General features: G+C 29.9%; 1 protein-coding gene and 2 non-coding genes across 3 annotated transcripts in view; all 3 read right to left on the minus strand.

Moving 5' to 3' along the window:
- LOC109599138 (uncharacterized) overlaps nt 1-18,102 on the minus strand; it is a 128,881-nt gene extending 110,779 nt beyond the window's left edge. Inside the window, exon 1 of the mRNA XM_049963570.1 lies at nt 17,519-18,102. Coding sequence (XP_049819527.1) covers nt 17,519-17,852 — 334 coding nt within the window. The 5' untranslated portion in view covers nt 17,853-18,102. The remainder of the gene's footprint in view (nt 1-17,518) is intronic.
- LOC126264754 (U2 spliceosomal RNA) lies at nt 3,353-3,547 on the minus strand. Its single transcript, XR_007547411.1, has one exon. It is a non-coding gene; the product is annotated as a U2 spliceosomal RNA (small nuclear RNA).
- Nucleotides 4,139-4,259, minus strand: LOC126264757 (U5 spliceosomal RNA). The gene has a single exon (XR_007547414.1). It is a non-coding gene; the product is annotated as a U5 spliceosomal RNA (small nuclear RNA).
- Nucleotides 18,103-26,297: the final 8,195 nt, after the last annotated feature.

Genomic DNA, 26,297 nt, shown 5'->3' on the forward strand with positions numbered 1-26,297 from the left:
TACTGTGTTTATATAAATATATACTAAATGACACACATACTAGAACACACAGATCTAATGGTCAGATTTCAATGATTTCTGATGTACAGTTTGGGATAGTTTTATTCCCATAAAAATGTTGAATACATATATCAAATTAATGAAAGAATTCCTTAAACACACTGAAAGTGGAAATTGTGTCAGTATCCACAAAATTTTATAAAAAACAGTGTACTGGATCTATGTGATTCATTTTCTGTGTCATTGAATATATATTTCCCTGCAGCGTCATTAATATTTTTATTTTAATCGTGGGTAGATTTATGTTTTTGATTGATTTCTCTTTTTATATTTGTAATTATTTATTTATCGTTATTTGTCATGAATTATGAGGACTTTTATTTGCTTGTGTATTGATTTTAATGAGATTTATTAAACATTTATTAGATTTAATGATATAAAATGATATAATTAATTTTTAATTCGTATTAATTTCTAAAATTTGGATCAGGACATTTTCAGTTATTTGTTTCTTGTCCTGTATGTACGACTTTCATAAGATTAATTTTTAGTTAAGTCTTAAAAATTTTAGTTAATATATATTTGATATAATTGGGCGTATCTTGTTTATGTCTTGTTCAAAACACACCAAATTCACCTTTTTTATTTTTGGCGAATGCGCCAATAAGTCCACTAATTTAAAATTCATTTTTCACATCATTTTTTAATATAACTTGTATAAGCATACATTTACATACTATCTATAAATTTTAAATGGCAATTCCATTTAAAATTTTGCATGTAACTGAACAATTACCCTTTAACAAAACACCGTGCAATAAATAAAATATCACATAACAATATACAACACACGACTAAATATTTCCGCTTCTCTTTGACACACCAGAGAGTATGTTCGACGCAAACATAGTTTTTAATTTATTTGTTGTCTCTGACCTTTTCCTTGAAATATAAAAGTGGGTTACATAAATTTGGCAAATTGCTCCCTTTATATTTTTCGCCCGGCACTAACTCATAATATTCGGTGCCGGGCTATTTGCTTCCAGAACAAAATAAATAGAGTTTTGGTCCAATATATAAATTTTGTTCCTTTTTATATGTATATAAAAATCCCGGCAATAAATTAATCCGGATAAAACGCAAGCTGATCAAATTTGTCTGACAGATTATTAGTGTCTTAATTGATTCGGAATAAATTACATTACATTACGGATTCGAAGTGGTTCTTTAACATCATCAAGTGGTTTCAGCTTCACAGTTTAATATCGATTTTCCGCTTGCATTAATTTCGTGCCACCTGCCAAACTCATGTGCGATAAAACCTGGCGTTCCGTTAGAATGTGCCCATAAAATAACGTTGATTTAATATGGCAGAAAACAAACATGGGCCATTATTTATGTAAATAAATGTTTGGCTATTTCAATATTAACCCGGTGAATTTATCTAAATTATTTAACTATTATAGGGGTCCAAACCATCCGATAGATTTCAGACATTAGCGGTTAATTTCAGGTAAATGCTTCCATTTACCTGCTTTATCTGGGCACGAACCACAATTGGGAACAAAGACAAATATGATATATTATCCGTGAGTCACGTATTTTAGGGTACTCTTACATAAATAATTTAATTAAACAATATTCTTATTTTGGTCAATATTTTAATATAGCTGGGGAAATTAATTCTTTTTTCTTTGTTTTAACATATTTTTTTATGTAGACTGAAATGCTGAATCAGTAGCTGTAGCTTATTGTTCAAATAAATATTGTTCTCAAATATTTGTATACTTTTTATTTTAATATAGAGGAGTATATTTAGTATAGGAATAATAATTTATAAATATTTCTAAAATAATTGATTACGTAAAATACTACTGATAATATAAAATTGTCTTTAACGATAATATTTGTCAAAATTACAATGTATCCGTTTCTTTTCTACGAGATCTCTATTACTTTCCTATTATTTGGGATAAAATCTAACTTAGCATCTTGTTGAATCTACAAGCTGTTTGACCATTTTGAAAATCTATTTTTAAAAGTGTTTATGTATTATCCTTTATATTTGCCTTAAGGCGTCACTGACAAAGGAAGCACAAAATGAAATGATAAAGAGAAACTTGTGTGTGAGAAAATCGTCATATTCAACAACTTCTAACTAAATTTACCTGTAGATGTTTGGAACACATACTATAAAGGGCTCCAGTATTTCTATCATTTTTATTTTAACATAAATATATGTTATCTAAATATCGTAAGGAATTCTTGGTATAAACATTTATTACGAAGATGTATGAATACACAAAGGGATGAATAAAATATAGTTGATATATTGCACAGAATACAAAAGGATTATATTGTTACATTTTAATATCCGATAATGGTGATACAAAAATTACAGTAGATTCATTCCTTTGTACGAAACTGAAATATTTATCTCTATTACTTTCCTATTATTTGGGGTAAAACTAAACTAAGTATCCCAATAAATTTAACATACAATACCTTTTAAATTGATGAAACATTTATTTTGTATATTTGCCTTAGAGTAGTGAGGAAGATAGCATAAAATAAAACAATAAAAAGGTACTTACAAAAAAATGCTTTTGAAAATTGTCATATTCTAGAAATTCGAATGAACCTTATAGTATTGTTGAGTATTTCTACCCTTTTCAGTTTAACATAAAGGAATATGTTTTAACAAAGTCACGCAAGAAATGCGTGCATAAGTATAAATACATAAAAGAATAGATAAAATTTAGCTGATAAATTACAAAGAATATAAGAGGACAATAAAACAATAATTGAAAAAACTGTTAGTATTGCGTTATTAAATACTTTCATTTTAATATCCGATCCTAATTCTGTACGTGTTTTAAACCTTATGATATATACATGTTTTAAGTGTTACGTCGATTGGGAATGAATACTTAAAATGAATTTAAATATGTATCAATTAAAATATTTACATTCATTCACTCATAGAAGCATAAAAGATCTACCAATGAAGTATAGAATTTTTTTGGCAGTTAAACAGAAACTCAAAATTATTTAATTTTGAAAGTCGTCACTTACCACTTAACGCGTTTAAAAGATATAAAAACATATTTCAGAATGGACTTTTAGAATCACTTCTGTAAGTACCACCATACGAAGCGATCTAAAAAATTGTCCATGGTGGTTCGTTGAAAATTGATGATGGTAAAAGATGTTTCGCTTGTTTTACACATTACATCAAGGTAACGGATTCAGGTTTCAGAAATTCATATTTTAAAACAACCTCAGAAAAATTACATCAGCTATATCATGTTTCATAATACGTTTTGCTTAAAAAGCAATTTTGTTTGATTAATATTTATGGGCCGTTCCCGGAGGTACTGCAATACCGGGTCAACCCGTGACAGAGGTGGAGCAAGCCCCTAAAAACCCTCCATCAACTTCCAAAAATCAGTTTAATATACTGGCACCGCATGCGGTGCGTATCAGATATTAAGCTGATAAGAACAGATACTACACTTTGATCTTAGCCATAGGGCCGAGAAGCGATACCTGATTTTTATTAACTCCCTCCATTTAAGCAAAATGTTGTACATAACGGCGGTGAGAGAATACTAGCGACATCTTCTGTCAGTTTTTGTCTAAATTTTAGACTTACTCAAAATTTAAAACTTAAAGATGTACCTCATTAAATTTCTCCTTTCTATAGAATACACTAACTAACTGTAGCCAAAACGCATTAAATTTAATTTGAAATAACTGGAAAATTATCTGAAAATAGCTCTAGCTATTGTAATCGTGACAATGTGGGCGGAAATCTTCTGTTGGAAAAAAGTACTGCCTCACCCTTAAGGGTTGATCATTAATCTCCATCTAGAATTACCAATAAGGGATTTGAGGAAAGATTGGATACGGAAGTTGACATACTAGATAACTCTAAAAGAGGAGATAAGAGAGGTATGAAACTCGTTGTACATGGTGCCGATATGCTAGTAGTGTCGATGATTCTTCCTGATATGGGAACGTTTCTAATTAGTGGATTGCAGTTGGTAGTACCACTCTAATTGAATAACCACATACATTAAGACCTAGGTATTACTTATAAAACCTACTGGAGTAAATTATGTTTAATTAATATTAATAACTTTCGTCAAATCCAAACAAAAAATATTTTTATAGACTCATTTGAGTTGTACCTCTCCACGGAAATCTTTAGTAAAAGGCGAAAGATTTATTCGTTTAATGAAGAGATACCAGAGTACAGTTTATTTTTTTTTTTTTTTTTTTTTCTGGGGACAGAGAGGGGAAAGTGTAAACCCCCCTCCGGGCACCGATCCGGAGATCATAACCTATTGGAAACCATATGTGCAAGCACATATGGGGGAAAGGGCGTGTATATACATACACGGGTGAAGTTGAACCAGAAGACGGGACTGACAAAGATGCCAGCCCCCTGTCAACTGGTTCCCGGAAGAACAAGCCCAATCTGAGGAAGGTCCTAGAACCTCCCTGGGTGAGGATTGGGCTTGCAGTTGATCCGTCGGCCTCCCGCCACCACTGGCTTGTGGAGCGGGACTGCCCGAGAGATGAGTACAGTTTACTACAATTCACAGGATTTTTGGATTTTTTGACTTTTGAACACCGGTGGGGTATAAGCAAGTGTCGCCATCTAGATATATAATTAGTCTGTTAAGTTAAGTACCTAATAATATAAAAAAATTATTAATTAATTTATTTTATTGAAAATACATTTATTTTATTAGAGTACATAAATACATTTACAACATTGGCTAAAATCACAATAAAGACTTTTCTTTCTGTGAGATGAAACTCTCTATTGTTTGGGACAAAATGTAACAAAACGTAAGTTTAAGATAAATTTATAAGCTGTATATTTAAAATAATGTTTGCCTTGTTAAAATATTTATATACTACCCCTAAACTATTATTGAAACAGGTAAGATAAATTAAAACAATAAATGGGCACAACAAATTCTAAATAATTTATATCTTAGTTGTTTTTATTGAGATAAACTCTATAAAATACTCGAGTAATTCCATCCGTTTTAACATAAAGGAACATATTTTATCAAAGTTAGGGAAAGGAAAAGTTAGGCAAAGGAATTCGTGGTACAAATATGAAAGTATTTCTAACTTGTGTGGATACAAAAGAACAGAAAATTTAACAGATAAATTAAGGAAAACAAATAATTAAAAATAACTAATAATACTTTATTAAACAAATCACTTTATTTTAATATCAGATAATGCCAATGTAACATTTATCTCTAATACCTTTTTATTATTTGTGACAAAACTTAACTCAGCTTTCTGATAAATTCTTAAGCAGTTTGGGTATATTTAAAATTCTTTTAGCATACATACAAAAAAAATATTTCTACCCTTCTCATTTTAACATAAAAGAAATTATTTTATGAAGGCATTTAAGGCATAAATATAAACATAAAGGTGTTTCTAATTTGAACAAAATACTCAAAAGAATAAATAAAATTTAACTGATACTATAAAGTATATAAAAAGACTTCAAATACTACTCAAATAATTATTGGGAAAGGTGACGTAAAAAATGCATTAAATCTTCGTCATATATAATAAATAAAATTAAATAATTTATTTCTCTATTCTCTCTTCTATTGAAAAATAGAAAGTTCGAGCATTTCTACCCTTTTCATTTTAACATAAAGAAACATATTTTTTTCAAATTCACGTAAGGATTCGTGGTGTAAAAATTAATACACAAAATAATAGATAAAATTTAGCAAGTAAATTACAAATAATATAAAAGGGCAATAAATATTAATTTCTTTAAAATATACTAAATACTAAATAAATTATTTCTCTGTAGTTTTTATTTAATAATACTCTATAAAATGTTCGAGTATTTCTAACCTTTTCATTTTAACATGAAGGAACATATTTTGTTAAATTGACCTGAGGAATTCGTAATACAAACATGAAAGTATAAATACAAAACAATAAATAAAATTTAGCGGTTATATTATGGAGAATATAAAAAGACAACATTACTATTTTTATTTTATTAAATATTTATCTCTATTACTTTTCTATTATTTTGGGACAAAGCCTAATTCGGACCCCCATCAATTTTTAAATTCCTCGACAATATTTAAAATTCTTTTTATATTGTTGAATCATTCTTTTTTGTATATTTGTCCCTGAGAAACGTATGATGAAATGAAACAATAAAGTGGAAATTAATACAAAAAAAGCATAGAAAATTATCATATTCAACAAATACTAAATAATTTATTTTCTTGCTGTTTGTATAATATGCACGTGTATTTCTACCCTTTTCATTTTAACATAAAAGAACACAGTTTGTCAACGTCATATAAGGAATTCGTGGTATAAACATGAAAGTATTTCTAACTTATATAAATACACAAAATAATAAATAGAATTTAGCTGATAAATTACTAAGAACATAAAAGGGCAACAAATATTAATTGAAAACAGCTATTATTATTACGGTATTCAATTTAATATACGATTATGTTAAGGCAACATTTGCTAAGATCACAATGTATTCGTTCCTTTCAACGAGATTGAAACATTTATCTCTATTACTTTCCTATTATTTTGGGACAAAACCTAACCCAGCCTCCCGATAAATTTACAAGCCATTCGACCATTAAATGTTTATATCAGCGAAACGTCTTCATTTATGCGATTTGTCTGAATACACGGTTCCGTGAAAGGCAAATATAATACACGAACCCATAAATCATTGTTACGAATAAATTTCATTCAGTTTTATGTCAAACACAATTAACCACGAACTATAAATCTTCCGCGGTAACAATAAAATTCGTACCGGCATACGTCTTCCGAAAAAACTCTTCACAACACGAAAATCGAACGTTAAAAAAGGTGCTCATCAAATATTTAAAAGCCGTATCCTCTTTCTATGTAGGTAAGTGGTTGTTCGTTGCGATAGATGTGGCATGCCCGAATAGGAAAAAGAAAACACAGAGTACACATCTCTCTCTCGAACGTGCCGCACGAATCACCCGTACGTCACTACGAAGAGAGGATTAAGACTGGATCCGGAAGCTCAAAGGAGTATTTTCGAAATTTAATTTCCATTTGGAACTGCATCACTAGAAATTAAAAGTATGTCTGTGTTTTTAAGGTGCTCCTCCCTTTGTGTACAAACACTACTTTTATTTATCATTGCGATGCATCAAATGGAAATTTAAATTTACGCCTTTTTGACCGGACGTTTTTAATTAACGAGAAAGCGCTAAAACTGATGTTGGAGTGCAGTTTATTTAGGTAGCGAACGACTTTGAATTAAGCAGCGTGTTTCCTGTGACAGCAAACTTACTTAAGGATAACATTAACGTTCACAAATTTGCGTAATATGTGATTACATGTTCCTAATTAATTTGAAATAAATTGCATTATGTGACGTATTTGAAGTGGTTCTTTAATAGCATCAAGTGGGTTATACAGCTTCACAGTTCAATATTGATTTTACGCTTACACTAATTTCCTGCTGTCTCTAAATATACCTTATTCATATGAGTAGATAAGACTCGACGCCTTCTTCCGTACTCGTGCCTTTATTTTATCAGAAGTTGACGGTTTTATTGTTCAATCACAAACTGTTGAATTTATTGATAGATCTGCTTACGCAATAATTAGGCTTAATCTACAATTTAATCTTACTCTTTTTTATTTGAGATATTATATATTAGATTGTCAAGAAAGTTATTACACTTTTTTATTTGGTTTCTTAGTGACGAATGTAGGGTCAAATTTTTATTGTGTCGTTATTTTTTGAAACATTTCGAGAACTTCCTACATGAGAAAGGCTTTAAAAATCAAAACGATGCGCTTCGTCGCTTCCAGAACCCCTTCGGTATAATTAAGCTTGTTGTTCAGTTGAGCTTTGTGCATTTTATTTATTATGGTTGAAAAACATAATAACGTTCTTGACAACCTAATAGGTAACTTTCTATTTTAATGTACTGCACTTGGTGATGAATTACGGAATAAAATAAAAGTTAAAAAAGAACGAATTTGATTAGGAGATAGAGATGAATGGTAGTCTGGGAGATAAAATACAAATGTTCAATGCGAAACTGAAGTATCCCCAATTTATCCCTGAACGATGCGTGAAAGGAAGCTTAAATTTGACATTGATCGGACATTCTTCCACAAATTGACATGATTATGAGCGTCTTTTACGTCCAATTTAAATGCTCTCAATATAATGGCCATCACTTAACATATTTGCCCGTTTCATTCGAAACTGATTGTGTGAATAAAACAGAAAATCGATCGGTTTAAAAATAAATTTATCTTAATCTACGATTATGTAAAATCGCACATTTATCATCTGGTTATAAACGGGCTGCTTCCTCCTGAGCTAAAGTCAAAGTTGGACCTGAACTTTCTGCACTTAATTGCGTATTATTTATTTTAATTTAAACTTTGATTAGCTCACAAACTCGATGTTTTACTTTTAAAACTTTTAATGCACAAATCAAATAATGCAGGCAAATGTCATTATGTTACTGAAGCCCGGTAAATTCAGTTCCTGTTCAAAAAAAACATCGTTCGATTAATCATGGGTAGACTATGAGTCAAGTTGTGGGGAATGTTCTGATTCAGAGATTGCTAGAGGAAAGTCAAAAGTATGAACAGTCGGGTTTCAGGCCGACCATTCGACAGATGTTCAGAAAACCTCTGGTTTCAACAGGCAATACAATTTGATATCAATAGCTTATCTTTAAAATGAGTATCGCAGGATTAAGTGAAAGAGTTATGGAGTTACTTTGAGGGTTAAACGTCCTTAGTAAGAGTTGGTAAAGAAAAGACAGAAGTCATGTTGATGAAAGGCCTCAAGACATAGTTTATCTTTACTTCATTTACGGACGTGACGTTCCAAAGGGTCATTTGTCTATGCGGACGACACTGCACTAGCTATTAGCCGTGAAAACAAATGAAAAATGCAGAGATCTACTGGATTATTTGAATAATAACTCTAAGTGGTGGACCAAAAAATAAATGAGGAGAACCAAGCGAAACTTCTCAGAAGACAGAAAGACTATAATTTGAAAGTAAACTTCAGCACTTCAGGCCTATGAATTCCCATAGTTTATAAGAAATTTGCAATTATTTTCCTAAAATTACATTCATTCATCTTTATAAAGACAAAATCAGAGATGATTTTGGGATTGAACGAAATCTAATCCAATGAATTCATTAGGCTCGTAGTGACGTAGATTATGTCTCAAAGACTAGGTTGATGGATAAAATAACTTAACACAACTATCATTTTAATGAAATTATTCAGTGTTTTACCTGGTAATTTCCTGCAACATAAAGATATAAGAATCTGTGATTCAGATGTAAAATGATGATTCTTGAAGGACAAAGCCTGCAAATTCAAATGTGCACAAACAAGGATTGAAAATGGTGTGAACCTTTTGGTTAGTTTTACATGGCACCAGATGTATGCATTCCTCCAACTCACCAAAAAAAAAATGTCTGTACTTAATTGCGTATTATTTATTTTAATTCAAACTTTGGTCAACTCACAAACTCGGCGACTTACTGTTAAAAGTTTTAATGGACAAATCAAATAAACGTTTATGTGAAAAGTTTAAATGGACCAAAAGGCAAACAAATCTTCAACGATAATTAAAAAACAGTCCTCTTGAACACGGAAACATAAAAAAAGCTTTTTGTGGCTTGAAATTGGTTTATAATTTGACAACCGGTAGTAAATAGTTTGAGCACTCACGGAACTAGGTTCTAATTGCGGTTGGTTGAAATAAAGATTGTAGAAGGGTTATAAACTTGGAAAACTGCATTACCGTCATTTACCTTGGTTTTTATATTTGTTGTTGAATCGTAGAAAATGTGATTAGTTCTTATGTGTAGTATTGAACTATTTTTTATCAATTACCTGAGAAAATAATGCAATTTTATTAATTTCCTGAGAGGTGTATTAATTTTGGTACTTTTTAATTAAATTGTTTTGAATAGTTTGAAATTGCTAGTTTGAAACTAATGGTTTTGCCCAGCACTAAATGAAAATAACACCTCGATATTCCATATTCCTAAAATTTATTATTCTGTTTTCGTTCAGCAAGTTTAATGGTGTATAGTTTCCGCTCTTCCATGCAACTTTATATATAAAACAGTTTTTGTGAAATTTTATATTTTATCGCCGCGCATCTGGATGCGGTCGTATAAAATGTTGCTCTTTATGGTTCCTTGAGACAATGTATCAATTTGTGTTATTTAATTAACGTAAATTGCGTTGCGCATTAACAAAGCTAAATTTCAGGCATTGAGAGTAGCCGAAAGCAGGACAGGAAAATGCCTTAAATACCTTTTCGGGGACGGGATCAAATATTATACAACCTTTATGAAACGCGGAACTGGATTTGAAATGCCGGATTTCTTTGTTCATTTAATATGTACGCAGTTATGGATTTCTTCCATTAAAAATTCATGATAAACCTGATTTTTATTGGTTCGGATCGGCAAAGGTAAAAGTTTTACATTACGCAAGGTTTTCAAATCAAAAATTTATTAATCGAGAAATTAGGTTTCCATTTATAAAAATTGATCTCTTTAATAAAGCCGCCAGTTGGAGACTAAACGAGATTTACATTAATTTTTTTCTGGAAAAGCAATTATTTAAATTGATCTGAATAAATAAAAAAAAAATTTTAAAAATGTGTATTATTTGTAGGGGGTATAAATTGAATTTTTTTAAATCAATATGTTATAAATGACTTAATTTATTTTTTCATTTGTACAAATTGTTTCTTTTTTATGAATTTGCCTATTAGATATTAAATTAACCTAAATATTTTCTAGAATAAGAAATTATTTAAATTGTTCTGAATTGATAGAAAAATAAAAATGGATTTAAAATTTAATTTTTTGAAAACTTATATATTCTAACATAAAACATTATAGAAAATTATTTTAACAGATTTATTTTATTAAAATAAAGTCATAAAGGATATTTTTTAATAAATTTGCATGTTGGATACTAAATGATATTAAATTAAGATCTTCTAGAAAAATAAATTATTTAAATTGTCTTAAAAAGACATTAGGATTAGGATTAATTAATATAAATTTGTTTTGATAAGAATCATAACTTTTAATATTATTTTTTTAAATGAAAACTGAAAACAATATTTATAACAAATTATGACTATGACTCTGTAACATTTGTATTATAAATATATATTTTTTTAAATGGTACTTTAGTTAGTTTCTCTCGTTTATTTACATTTGCAGAAACCTTTTTTTTTAGTAGTTTGCATATTGGATACTAATACCTTTCATACAATTAAAGTTTATATATTATCTAGTTTAAGACATTATTATAATTATAATTAAAAAATTAAAAAATATATTGTTTGGAATGTAAATTGGATCTTTTTCATATATCTCATATTGTTATATTATATTTTAGAAAATGGTGTTAAAACATTATTTATTTGGTATGATAAATGAGTATAAGAACTATAAAATAAATTATTTATTTGGAATGTTAAATAAACATAAAAAATATAAATGATTGTTACATATTAGGCATTTATTATATATACAATTTTATTAAAATAATAATTGGTACAAATTCGTAATTTAAATTCAATTCAAAATATAATTATTTATTTATGTTTATTTAACATTCCGAATAAATAAACTTTTAAATGCTTTTTCTAGATCTAGTCTGGTTATATTTCTTGTTGTTGTAAAAAATCTTAATTTAAATGATATATTTTGCAATGGTAAGAAAATAAGAAGAATTAATTTTATTTGAATTTACAATAAAAATATTAGAGATTTTTTTGTAGTTTGTAACAAAATATTATTTCCAGTTATTTTGAATTTAAATGACTACAAAAATGAAACAATATTTTTACTCCAGATTTTATTTTAAATAAATTTTATTTTGATAAATCATAAATAGTTTAAATGCAACTTTGTTATAAATTTTAACGTTTTAACAGAACACTGAAATATTTTGTTAAAAACTAAAATCCAAATTAATTGCATTACACATATCCAAATAAAATTTTAAATGACATTTTATGTTTTATAAATGTGTTTCTTCTGTTGGTTACAATTTTAAAAATATATTTTAATATTCTTATTCAATCAAAATTATAACCATTATAGCAAAATTCTAGAAAGAATCATTAAAACAAAACATATCAAATATTGGATACTTAATGACATTTATAATAACATTTTTTAATAATAAAAAAGTAATGAAAAAATTATAAGATAAATTGACTGAATTGATAATCTATTTCCATTTAAATTTGTACAGATGCTTCTTTATATAAATTTGTATGTTAATACTAAATGATATTCATATTAATATTTTCTAGAGTATGAAGATTTAGATAAGAAGAATTAAGAAAATATATTAGATATTCCAATTTGAGAAAATTTTGTAATAACTTTACTAATAACTTTTTACCGTAAAACTACGTATAATGTTTTGTTATAAACTTTGTATAATGGTATTATAAATTCAACTAAAAAAATTTTAAATGATATTTTATTTTTTTATGTGTTTTCATTCCTTTTGATACAATTGTGAAAGTAAGTTTTTTTTGTTAATAAATTTGCATGTTGGATACTGAATGACATGTAAAATATCATTTTTTACAACAAGTTTTAATTAATATGGACACATTCTAGAAAAGCTATAACATAACTTTATTAATATTAAAAATATGAAATTTACAATATTTACATATTTACGTTAAAATGTAAATATTTTCTTTAAAAATTCTATTTCTAAAAAGTATAACTCAACCACAGGACAAAAGCTTAAAGAAAGCGTACATTAAAATGACTGTAAAAAACACCAAATAATGCTTTAGTTAAAGTTTGAGGTGTTTAAGAGTCAGATGCACGCAAATCGGCAATTTAAAACCGTTGTGGAAATAAAAAACTCAAAGACGACGACAGAATTTCGACTTTAACCGTTCTGGAAACAAAGAAATGACAATGCTTGAGCTTGAACCGCTAAATTAGCCTTAAACAAATATGAAACATGTTTTTATAATCAAATTATATCATTTGACCACAATATGTGTTTATTAACTGTGTTTAAAAGTAACAAGAAACAGTCAAAAATGCTCAAGAAAATATTTTAAATAACGATTTTTCCCATTTATCTGTTATCTAAACATTGACATTGCATAGTTTTCACTGCCTATAAATGCAATGGAAATAGGGAAAAATCGACCCGAACATTCGAGGTATAATTTTAACGTATCTGTAACTCGTTTATCCCGCCTATCTCTAACGACACAATTTAGGGAACGGGCCATCACCGAAAAATCGATACAAATACGGTATGCTCTATTTTATCTTTGCCATGATATCTGAAAGTCGCACTACCTCCAAACTTTTAATGTCAATAATGGTTTTTTTCTCATCGCCGACATTTTAATGGATTGGCTTCATAACCGAATGAACCACGAAATAAAACCGACTATTATCGACGAAATTGAACAACTCGTCATGTCAATTCCGATGTTTTCTTATTGCTCTTTGATTGCGGGTTAAAAAAAGAAAATCGTGCAGGAACCTGAACACACAATTGATCTTGATTTGCGCCCCGTCAACGTTGAACTCTTGACGTATTCAGAATTGTTCAATGTCAGACGCTTTTTACGTAAAACGAGAAACAAAAGAGTCTCCGAATAATCGTCGTGCGGATGCTTGAACGGGAGTTGTTGTCAAAAATGCGTGTTTCCGAGCTTATGACGCCCCAAAAACTTTTTTTATGGTTATTACATTGTCAATTTTAAGCACACACGGAGGAAAACTTTACCAAATTGGACCTGTACATAATTTAGTTCGCGTGAATGTATGTCGAATAAAAAATGTAAGGTGGGCCACTGTTCGTCTTCACGGTACAATGCCGCCGAACGGAATTCATTCCGCATTTATAAAATTGACGGATGTCCGAACGGAGTTTAGCCTAGTTTAATATTTTAGTGCAGTCCACGTTATCGACCGCAGCTTTTTTTTAATCAGCTTAAATTACATACAAATTAACCGGGAGCTAGGAAAATAAATGTCCTGTACGCAGTTGCCAGGAATATTTATGATTACAATTACACTTTGTAAAATAAAACATATGAAAAATTGATGGGAACACCAAAACGATGATGTGTGGGTATTCGTTGTACTCTTGATAATTAAAACAGTTGACACACAAAATTTATATTAGTAAATATTAAAAACATAATTTATGATGCTGTTATAATAAATCATAAAAATATTTTTTATGCTAATTAAGCGGTCTACTGGTGGTTAAGTTGTGGAGGAAATTGCTATTATTCATTATTAATTCTAAATATGCGACAGGAAAAAATATTATTAATAAATGGTACAGAAAAAAGGAAAATGTTTTAAGCTTATTAAAATTACCTTTAGAGGGCCTGACCCCATTTATTTATCAGAAAAATCAACTTCTATTTATAATTCACCAAATATTTTAAGTATCCGAAAATGACCGCTAGAGGGCGTGGCACCATTTTTATGATACTGTTATAATAAATCAAAAAAATAATTTTTATGCTAATTAAGCGTTCTACTGGTGGTTAAGTTGTGGAGGAAATGGGTATTACTAATTATTAATTCTAAATATACGATAGGAATATCGTATTATCAATAAGTGGTACTGAAAAATAAATGGAAAATATTTTAAATTTCCCAAAAACACCGCTAGAGAGCCTGGCGCTATTTATTTTACAGAAAAATCAACTTTTATTTTTAATTCACTGAATATTGGTAAATGTGATATTTGAATATTTATATTTAGGATATTTTTTATAATTTATTAAAATATTTTTACTATGTATCTTAAATTAGGTAACTCCATTTTGAATCATTGTAGTTCAATAAATTGGGTATAAAAAATTAGTTTTCATTTTCTTTATCTTTTACACTTTCAAATGAAAAATAGCACATATAGTATATTTATATAAATAAAACAAACAAAAATACTAAAGAAGTTACTGCGAGTTATCAAACTCTCAACTTTATTATTATTATTTTTAAAATGGCTGTTCGGTTGATCTTTGACATTAGACAAAATCAAATTTTTGTTGTAATTTAACAACTAAATATGCATTGATTATTTATTTTCATAGTATTTGTCATATTTTTTATTAAATTCTTTGCATTATATAACTTCAAATAAAGTAGTGGTTACGAGTTAAACATTGACAAAGATGAAAGTCGATAACTACTCCCTGGTTGAACAGAAACTTATAAATTTAATATCAAAAGGAGTTTTTTTGCTCTATATTCTATATTTTGTGGAAATGTTATAGCTCTCAGTCTTTAGATATACAAATTGGACCATTATTTTAAGTTTACAATTTTTATGTTATGTTCCCAATAAGCCCTGAAACGTTCAACTATGGTTTCGAGCTTGGATCTGAGTTATAAATTTTTAAACATCTCAAAATTTGCATTGAACTTAAATTTATTGTATTTTGTACTTTAGCATCATAATATTGTTAATGGTTTTTTTGAAATATTTAGAAAATTTTTGTTTATAAATTTAGTTAAACCACTTAATCTTTTTCAAAAGAAATCTCACTTCTAAAGCATTGTCATTAATAGGTGTAAAAAAATGGTTAATTCGATTGTTTTTACATTAGCGAATCTTTTTTTCAATTTTTTAAACGTTTTTAAACTTTGTCATGTTGCTCTGAAAATGTCGTATAATAGTCGTATATTGTTGTTTAAGATAAAATAAATAGGTAATAAAAATATCTTACATATTTATGTTCATTATTATATTTAAAGATTTAAGTATATATGATTTTCATATTTCATTTTCATATTTCCCACAATTAAACTGCTATTTAATTACAGAAAATGAATAATATATTAAATACAATAATATTAAAAAATACAATATAGTCTTAGTTAAATAAAAATGTGTATTTTTCTTAAAATGCAAGTCCCTTTTAAAAAAAGGATAAATTTTTATGAATTAATTTATTTATTACTATTTGTTTTTTGGTATTTTTTATAAATTTGAGATTTTTTTAAAGCCTATTCTAATTTATTACAATCCAAAATTGTAAATTGTAAAAAACTTTACATTTATTTCGAATTTTATAAATTTATAAAATATTGTAATAAAAATAGCAGTTCTAATATAATATCTTATATATTTATTATTTTAATATTTTCAAATTATATATTAATATTTATATAATATTTTTAAAATTATTTAATAAGCAAATTTCTGTACAATAGATTATACAATGGAATTTGAAGCATGCAGTTTATGTAACTCTCAATAATTAGATTCATCTCCAGAATTGTTTCCACACCTGAAATGACTAATTTGGTTCACACGTTGGCTCATTCAGATGATACAAACTTAAACAATTAGAAGTTCGGTGTCCCGGTAAAACTTTCTAAATAAATTATTATTGTTATTTGAAACAATGAAATGTTCATTACAACCAAAACACGCTTTTATGAGATAAAACTACTCTGTTATAATAGTTGTTTCGCACTTTTATTAATATTTATAAAATTAATTAAATACTTGCTGGATTTTACCCAGGTTTATGAATACAATGAGTAATAAAAGCTTTAGTTAAATATTTTAGTGCTCCAGTATTTCTGAAAAATTCATAATGTGAATTTAAAAAATGAATAAAACATTATAAAACATTGCTTATAATATAATGCAAAAAGTTATAGCGAAAGAAATTATTTTAATGAATAACAAAATTTAATAGTAACAAAAAATGATGATGTACTTGTTGTGGACACTCAAAAATGACACTGAAAATATTAAAATGGGTTATTTTAGAAACTTTTTGTCGTGTTGAATTTAAATAAATATACAGAATTCTATAAATTTAAGAATAATATTTTATAGTTTGCTTTTATCTACATAAAATTATAATAATCATTTATTTTTTTTTCTGTTTTATAATTTTATAAATATATAAATTTTAATTATTAAAATTTTTTAATTTAACGATTTTGAGTTGCAATTTGAAATAGGTTCTAAGAAATTATAAAAAAATTATTAAAAAAATGATTATAAAAATTTGACCCGGACATTAAGTTAACGTTAAGTAATTTTAATTTTTTGATTATATTATAATAAAAAAAATACAAATTTTTATTCAATAAAAGGTTTTTCCATTTTTTTGTGTGTGAGTTTAAAAAATATTTTCAAAAATGATAAAATTTGTATAATGGTATTAAAATATTATAAAAATAAAATTTTACAATTTCATAAATGTATATAAAAAAATTTTTTAAATGTATATTAATATAAAATTTGTTTCTACTCAGAAATTATTCAATTTTATTATTTTTTTGTTCATAAATAGAAATTAATTAATAATTCAATTTTGTTATTATACCTCGAAAACCTCTATTAATAATTTCTTTACAATTACAAATTATATCTTCAATAATTTACCTTGATATTCAATTCCTGGTACCAAAACATCAGTCCTGAACAACTGGTGCTGTACTGTCATGTTGATTAAATCCATATCCGGTACTTGAACGGTGCCCCCATCTAACGTGCACCGTGCCATCGTTTCCGCGTCAAAATCATGTTGCGTGTCTTCCGCTGCGTCCCGGAGCTCCGGAGGACCGGGCGACCTTCCCGGAGCGGGATCGCCGCTCAAAATGCCCCCGGATCCAGATGGATTGACCGTCACTTCACAACACAGCCACGATGCCTCCGACAGCAATATCGTCAGTACCAACAACATCATCGTCACATTCGACATGAGTTCGTCGTTCATTCGTCAAACATTTTACATCAAATTTATTATCACAGTGTTAATTGCCAAGTTTTGAGAACACCAGTGCATTCTTCCAGTTTACATTACGTCGCGAGTCGTTAGCCCAGTTCGAAAGTTCAAGCGCACATCGTGTGCAACTGAAAAGTTTCACACACAAACTCGGGAAAGTAGTAGACGCGAAAAGCACAAGCGGCTGAACTCATATCGGAACAACTAGTACGAATAAAACCACCGAAATCGTCGAACAAATCAAAAATGGAATTACAATAATTTATTTTACTAAATTCCTACTGTTTATTATTTCGATGCTGAACTCGACACTGAAACATTTGGAACGAACACGAACGCTGGCTCGATGCAGAGGAGGGTCTGAAGCGAGCGCTTGGTTTCGGCCGCACACACAAACTGAGCTCGACTCAGCCGCATGTCTAGTACAAACCCGCCGTCAACTTTTGTCCGATCGATCTATTACTCAGACACGAAATTGCAAAGCACCTGTGCCGTGGATTATGCTCTGTTTATTAAAAACCATGCACCGCATTCATTTCTGGTGGGATGAAGTCCTGCCATAACCTTCAGTTACTAACCTAACGTTTTGGAAGGCTTTACAATTTGGGAACAAGTTTATTGGAGTTGTTGAATTAAGTGTCTGGTGCGTCTGGGTACAAATTGAAATACAAAGCTCGATTTGTAAATGCTATGAGTGTTTAAATTAAATTGCCCTTAAAATTGTACCAGATTTCTTGCTCAGAAGTAGCTGGGGCCCTCGAGGATTGGCAAGAATAATGACTTGTAATTTTTAAAATTACTCCCTAATGCTGTTGCGCTTCTACAAGGCTATTAATCCAGTTTTTATTTTCTAAATCTTCTCAGAATCAATGAGTTTACCTGACAATTACTGAATGGACATCTAATGTTTTATAAAAAGTGGAAGAACTGTATTTGACAGTTCCATACTACCTTACTAAGTCTCAGGTTAATAATAGTCTAATATATTCAAATCAATTGGAATTAATTAATTAACAAACTTGTGAATTAAAAAAATGTTATTGTCTTCTTTTAACAACAAATCTCAGCTTAAATAAAACTATGTTAAACGAAATAAGAAGCATTTGAGTCAATGCATTTTTGCTTATTTATACCGGAGGAATAGAACTTTAAGGTTCTGGAAGCGACGAAGTCGTTGAAGGTGTTTTGTACATCATTTTGATTTTTAAATCATTTCTCGTGTAGAAAGTTGTCGAAATGTTCGAAAAAATGATAATACATTGTCAAAAGGTTTGATGAGTCTGACAATTGATGTAGGTTTTCGTGAACCAGTTCGTTCAACTTGTGCAGTGTGATGAAGAATTCGACGCTTTCTGTTGACTAATGCCGAGCATACTACAATGTCTGGTGAATTTCATAGACTGTAATAGCAGTACTTCACCACTATAATTGTTTCGACAGGATTTAGAAAGCTGGTACGGATCACACCGCCAACAGACCATCAAACAGTAACCATAACCTTCTCTTGGCGCAATTTTGCTTTGGGAAATGTTTGGGAGTCTAGTTGCAGTCCAATCATTTTGCTGAAGGTCGCCGATTGTCGTGTTGTATCTACTTTTCATCGCCATAATTTGTAATTTTTGTTCCAATTTGTTTTAGGTTGTTAGAAATGATAGTGTCATCACCTTCAAGACTCTGGTCCTCGCCGCAGAATTTTTGGAACTACCATCGTGATGTACTTTTGTTAGTGGTTTCGACGCCAAACGCATCGCTGATGTCGTGAGCTAGTTTAGCTGCTTTTCGGCCTTGTGTGGAACAGGAAAATTGAACGAATTTGAAATGAATGAAATTTTTTATTCATACTTCCATTCAAAGCCTTGAACAAATGGCTAATTGATTTAAAACAAAAACGAGTTTAGATAAAGCGAAACACGTGCTTTAAAAGTGTATGTCACATCACATCAACAAATTAAAAATTCATCACTAAGAAACCGAGTAACAAAAATGCAATAACTTTCTAGACAATCTAATACATTTGCAAACTCTATAGTACGTTACTGATTATCAGCCAGGTCAATCATAGTTTATCACACGCAGATCAACTGGGATAAATTAATTAATAAACTTGTGTATCAAACCAATTCCTAGGACTTAATTGATGTAGCCAATGAGCTACACAATAAAGAAACCTTTATTACAATGTTGATCCAAAATAAATTGGATTTATTACATATTGTAAACATAAAAAATAAGATGTGTGAACATTAGTATAATCTGAACCGAAACACACAACAATGGATCTCACGAGTCACAGCTAAAGATAATGAAATGTCAATAAGAAAATGATGCATACCCAAACACTGGACGGGTTGTGTTTCTGCTTTCTAAACCATACAAAAAATATAACATTTAGCAAAGAATATAACATTAGAAGCCTGTCAAATTAAAATCGCTGTTCACAATGATATAATAATGAGTCGAAGGTAAATATTTAATTGTTTATTAATTGCAAATAATATAGCTTATACCATATTACTAAATTATTAGATATTACCAACAAATAATTTAATTTATACAGTAGTAAAAGCGTTTGACCCATCTGATTTTAGAGAGAGACATCATGCATGACGGAGACAATAAAAGTCACTATTGTTCATGGTGTCTCTTTCAAGATTCAGATGGATCAAACAGTTTTCGTATTGTATGTATATGCAAAAGTTTAAATTAAAATTACACTTAATAATGCGTATACCAATAATAATTATTAAAAGAAATATACAAGTAATAATATCAAAAAATTACTGAGGACGCCTGAATTTCTTGTTCTGATCATCGCTGAGTAGATCTTCGACAATGCATTCCTGAATCAAGTCCATTTCCAAGTCGTTCTTCTCCTTGATCTCCTCCGCCTTCGCCCTGACTTTCGCGTACTGATGATCGAACTCCATCATCATGGTCTGGGATCGAGACATATCGGGATTGCCGATCACCTCCGCCGGCACCGCCATCACCGTGTTCAAAGGGGACGAAGCGGAAGTCGACGGTAACGGGAACAAATTCTGATGATAGATGCCGTCTTCGGGCGGCGTCATGATCGGAGAAACTGGGTACGGAGGTGGCGGAGGTCTGAAATGGAAGTTGGTTTCGAATGGTGGCAGGACAGGTTTTTGGATCTGCTTCTGGTATCCGTATCTGGGTATTTGGGAATCGAAATCGACGGCCTCGTCGATCTGCAAAACCGGCAACGAATCGGTGGGGACTATGAAGTTTTGCACCGGCGGTTCCTCTACGGTGAACTGGCTGAACTGATGAGTTGGAGGTGACAGGATGACGAGAGATTCTGGCTTAGGTTTTCGGGATCTGTTTATCTTATAGGGTTTAAGATCGTCTAATTGGGGAAGGACGGCGTAACTTTTGTGATGCACGTGGTAAAGGGGAACGTTTACATCCATCAGGATTAGGGACGTCGTCGTTTTGTACACTTCGACGTTCAAGGCTTTCTCCTCCAAGTTGAGGAATTTTGCTCTGAAATGCAAAAGTTGTTTAAAATAACTCGCGAAGTAGTTGTGGAAAAATGGATTGGGTTGGAACACTACGACGTAGTAAGGCGATCCGTACATTTCACGCTTCAGTTTATATCTGGAAATAGATTATTAAGATGTTGTTGTAAAACACTTAAACATATTACTTGGCGAAAATAACTTCGTTGTATTTACGTTTTCCAACACTTGGATCTATATAGTCCAGTTCTTTGTCGCAGCGTCTCGGTCTTCCCCGGCTCAGTCTCTTGTACTCCAAAGACATGTGACAAGTGATATTGTATTCAAACGTTTCGTAGGATGGCTGAATGGTAAAATTGTAATCCTGCAGATTATAAATCAGTAACTTGTGTTGTGATTTTGGATAATTTAAGCTATTTACAGTAGGAACAATGCATCCAAAGTATCTAGGATAGAATTTTGTAGCAGTTTCATCGCTCGGAACATCTTCCATATCGATCCAGTGGAAGGAGTTCTTAACATGGCGGCAATACAAGGCGTACCTTCCACAGACGCACAGACATTGTCTCCCTGTTGTGTTGTAGAACGCCCAGTATCCGGTGTCCATGATGAAAGCTGTCGTGATTAGTTGGTTGAAGATATCGAACACCTTCAAAAAAATTATGAATATTATAACCAACTTTATGTAACAAGATGTATAGAAACAAAATAAATTTGCACCGTTCATTGAGTCAAACGGATATGACAAATCTAATGAACGAATTATCAATTTTGTTGGGTATCTTATTACATTTGATATTTAACATCCATATGGCGAGTTCATTGTTTAAATTTGTAAACAGGTATCAGTGTAGTATATAAAATACATGACATAATATATTACAGCTCTTATCACTAGAAGGAAATTTTTGTTACTAACACAACACAACCAAGTCGATGAATCATACGAAGAGCATAACATTCTTGAATGAAAACATTTTTATGTTTAAAATTAGTTTTAAACATCTTCGATCCCCGAATAAATATTTTGGATTACCATTAAAATGTGTAATATTGTTTAATCATTAATTAATTTTGAAAAATATGTTTGAACAGATTTTCAATCAAAAAATGAATTTATACTAATATCTAGTAATTAATATTTTAAAAATATGTTGGATTGTTTGTTAAATACAAGCTACACGTATTTTTATTTATGCAATTTTTGTTGGTATCTCTTCAAAATACTCACAAACTAAAACTTGTTAGTATTTCACCCCCGATAGTTTTTTCTTCAAAGTTAGAGTCCTTGACAACTACAGATTGGTAACAGGTTAGTAGTAAGTCTGTACCTTTGAGAATCCGAACTCGCATAATTCACTGTTGCACAGGAAGAAGGCCACATCGAAACATTCCCTGACGATTCTTTCCAGCTTGGGAATATGTGAGTTCATGATGTGAGGAGCTAGTGACGAGGTTGGTGTTTGGAAGTAATCCATTACACAATCGAAGGAACACTGGACGACATCGGACTCGTTGCGAATACGAGTGAATAATATTTTGAGGGTAGGGATTGTTTAAAAATTGCAGTTCTGTTTATCACTGGTGAATACCTGTAAGTGAGAGATAAGAGCTTAGTGGACACGTGTTTATGTTATAGCGATTGATATGGTCGAAGCCAGTGTGTACAGTGATTTCTTATTGCTAATAATAACAATTGAATAATTTGTTAAATAATCTATATTTTATTTACCAGGAATTTTTAACAATGCTTAAGTAATTATCGTATATCATATTACACAAAAACAGTTTTATATTAATTGTTCAAAAGTAATTACATACTCCAAAGCATTTAAACATGAGAGTTAAACAGCATTCTTTGGGATTGAATGAACCATTTGATTGGTTAACACTTCAGCTAAGCTCAGCTTTAATACATCTCATCTTTGAGCTACCCATTAATTTCATGCTGCAATTATAAATTAGATGAGTTCGGAAGTTGAAGAGTTTCTGTTTGGGACATGTAAATGCATGCAATTTACATGTACAACGTAATCTCTTTGAGAATTTCCGCGGATAACGTCAATTTCCATATGCATAAAAGCTCTTACAATATGTATAAACCTGGTGTACGTCTAAGTTACACATTAATTTTTGGGCAAGTCCTTATATAATTTTAACAACAACCTTTGTCAACCTGCACATCTACGTTTACAGTTCCTACTCCAAAGGATTGTAATACAATCCTGCATACGCCCATTGTATGATATAATATATATGGAATGACTACAAAGATAAAAATAAAATTGAACCCCATACATGTTTTTTCAGGGAATTTCCCATTAATTGACAACTATTATTCTTTTTCCTAAAGATGAAAGTGGTTTCTGAAGTAGACGCGCACCATTTTTAACTTTAATTCACCACTTAATCAAGATTGGACTGTTTGTAGAATTGATGTAAGAGTTTTGTGTACATTTGATCTATTACAAAATTACATTCGACCTGTCTCGCTGGTCCATTTAAGTTATTTAAGCCGAATCTAATAGTTGAAAATCAATCCATTAAAGTTTGTCCTCCCCAAATCCGTGGGCCCAACTTTGATGAATCAATCATTCTGATTGTAAAGTCGGTCGGAGAAGAGAAGTCTAGCGGAACGACCTTTCTGCTAATAGTAGTAAATAGCTTGAAATAAATTGCAATTTTCCGCCCTAGATAGATTTAACTAAATTATTGAGGAATCAATTAAGTTGGCGTTGTCTTGCGTTTGGTTAAGTTTGGTCATTAAGTTGCATAAACTACTCGAATTCAACTGAACGCCCGTGTTTTATAAAGAGGTCCTTGTTGTTGAATCTGGATTTTAAATTATAACTATTATTTCGAGACCCGTTTTGCAAGTCTATTATTTTTTAAAAAGCTTTCATTTTATATTAAAAAAATCATTATGATGATTAGCATTATCTACTTTTAGAACTAAAAGGTTGATACTACTTACACTAAAAAAATCTCATTATGTGAAAGCTTCAATTTTTTTTGTAATAACCCTAAAAAGTTATATTTTTTAAAATACAATACAAATAAATAAATTCAATTTTTTAAAATTTATATTATTAAAACAGAAAATTATAAATAAATATTAATATGCAAAAGAAGACAAATTTTAGCTTATACAATTAAATTTTGTAAAAATTAAAATTGATATTTTATGCATCAAATTTGAAAATTAAGTTAAAATGAGTGAAATAAATATACACTATCGCTCATATGTAGAGCAACTTTAGAAATTTTCATTTTTTGTGATAAAAGTGTACGTTTAAATATCCATATTATTGTCAGTTATGCAGTATGTTTGATAAAAACAATACATCAATATAATTATTTTTTAGTGAGTTTGATTAGGTATTTATTAATATTTGAAAAATATTCAAGGGTCAAAAGTAGAGCAACTTTAAAATAAAACAACTTTAAGTACATTTAGCCTTCTTTTATTTAGTACCTAGTAGCATATCTATTATTTTTAATAACTTCTAAACACCTTTTCTTCATTGATTTTGATAACTTTTCAATATAATCGTTCGAAATTTCTTTCTAGTGATTTTGAACTTCTTTGGAGAGTTCTTTCATATTTGACAGTTTTTTTGCAGGAATTTTTCGATCAATTTCTTCTCAAAGGTTTTCCATTGAATTGAGGTCTGGGTCTTGTGCTGGCCAAAGCATGACACGTACTCTTTGAGAAGCGAACCATTCTTTAACTAACTTAGACTTATGTTTCGGATCGTCGCCGTGCTGGAAGGTTCACGTTAAACTGATGTTACCTTCGTCAAATGAAACCATATGATTCTAGAGAATGTCACGATAAACTAAACGATCCATTATCCCTTATAACTTAACCAATGGGCCCATGCCAATCCCAGAAAAACATATCAAACCATAACGCCTCCTCCACCATGGTTCACACTGGGTTTAGTGTACTTGGGATTATACTTTTCATTAATGTCTCCACTCACCTATGAAATACCATCAGATTTGAATAATTGGAGCCGACTTTCATCGGAAAATAAAATTGTTTTCCCTTACCCACTGTCCAGTTCACATGTTCTCTTGCAAATAGTAGTTTCGCAGCTCTATAGTTTGCAGAAATGAAGAGCTTCTTTGTTGGTTTTCTACCATATAGACCAGCTCTTTTTAGTCTTCGTTTTATTGTACTCACCAACATACTGAGTTCGTTTATTTTTTGATTTATGCGGGATGTGCTGATAAAAGTCTCGCCAAAAACAAACGATTTTGTTTTCCTGTCCATAGCTCTGTTGGTCTTGCGTTTTCTACCTCTTTTGGGAACTTTTTCTAGTGTATTCCTTCTATTAAAATTGGAAATCGACCTTGAAATGATAGATTTGTTTAAATTTAAATCTACTGCAATTTTACTCTGTTTTTCACCATTTTGGAACTTTTCTACTATTTGTTGTTTAATTTGTATCGTTAAATGGACACTTTTTAGCTTTAAGAAACGATGTCAGGCACAGAAATAAATTATAAAATCAATTGTATTGAATATAGGATTTGGTTGATTTACTTATGAACCCTGTCCCAAATAAAATGTTGTATAAAAACTACGTAAATAAAGATATCCAAATATACATTATTACACACTTATTAATCATAAAATTAATTTAAATTAAAAAGAATTGTTCTTTTAATAAAATGATTATGTTTTTTAATTTTTTGCTCTACATATGAGCGATAGTGTATGTGTTTAATTTTTAATATTTAAATTCAATATACATATTTTTTACTTTTACTTATATGTTTTCAATAAATATAAATTCTGTACACAATTTTTTAATACCTTTTTTGCATACCTTTTAAAATGTATTTAGAAGGTATGCAAATTAAATACGTATTTAATTGCGGCTCGTGACACATTTGAAATTTTGAAAAGAGGCTCGGACCATTAAGGAGCTTGCCCACCCCTGTTATA

This window comes from Aethina tumida, chromosome 2 (genome assembly GCF_024364675.1).
Source record: "Aethina tumida isolate Nest 87 chromosome 2, icAetTumi1.1, whole genome shotgun sequence".
In the NCBI taxonomy this organism is placed as follows: domain Eukaryota; kingdom Metazoa; phylum Arthropoda; class Insecta; order Coleoptera; family Nitidulidae; genus Aethina; species Aethina tumida.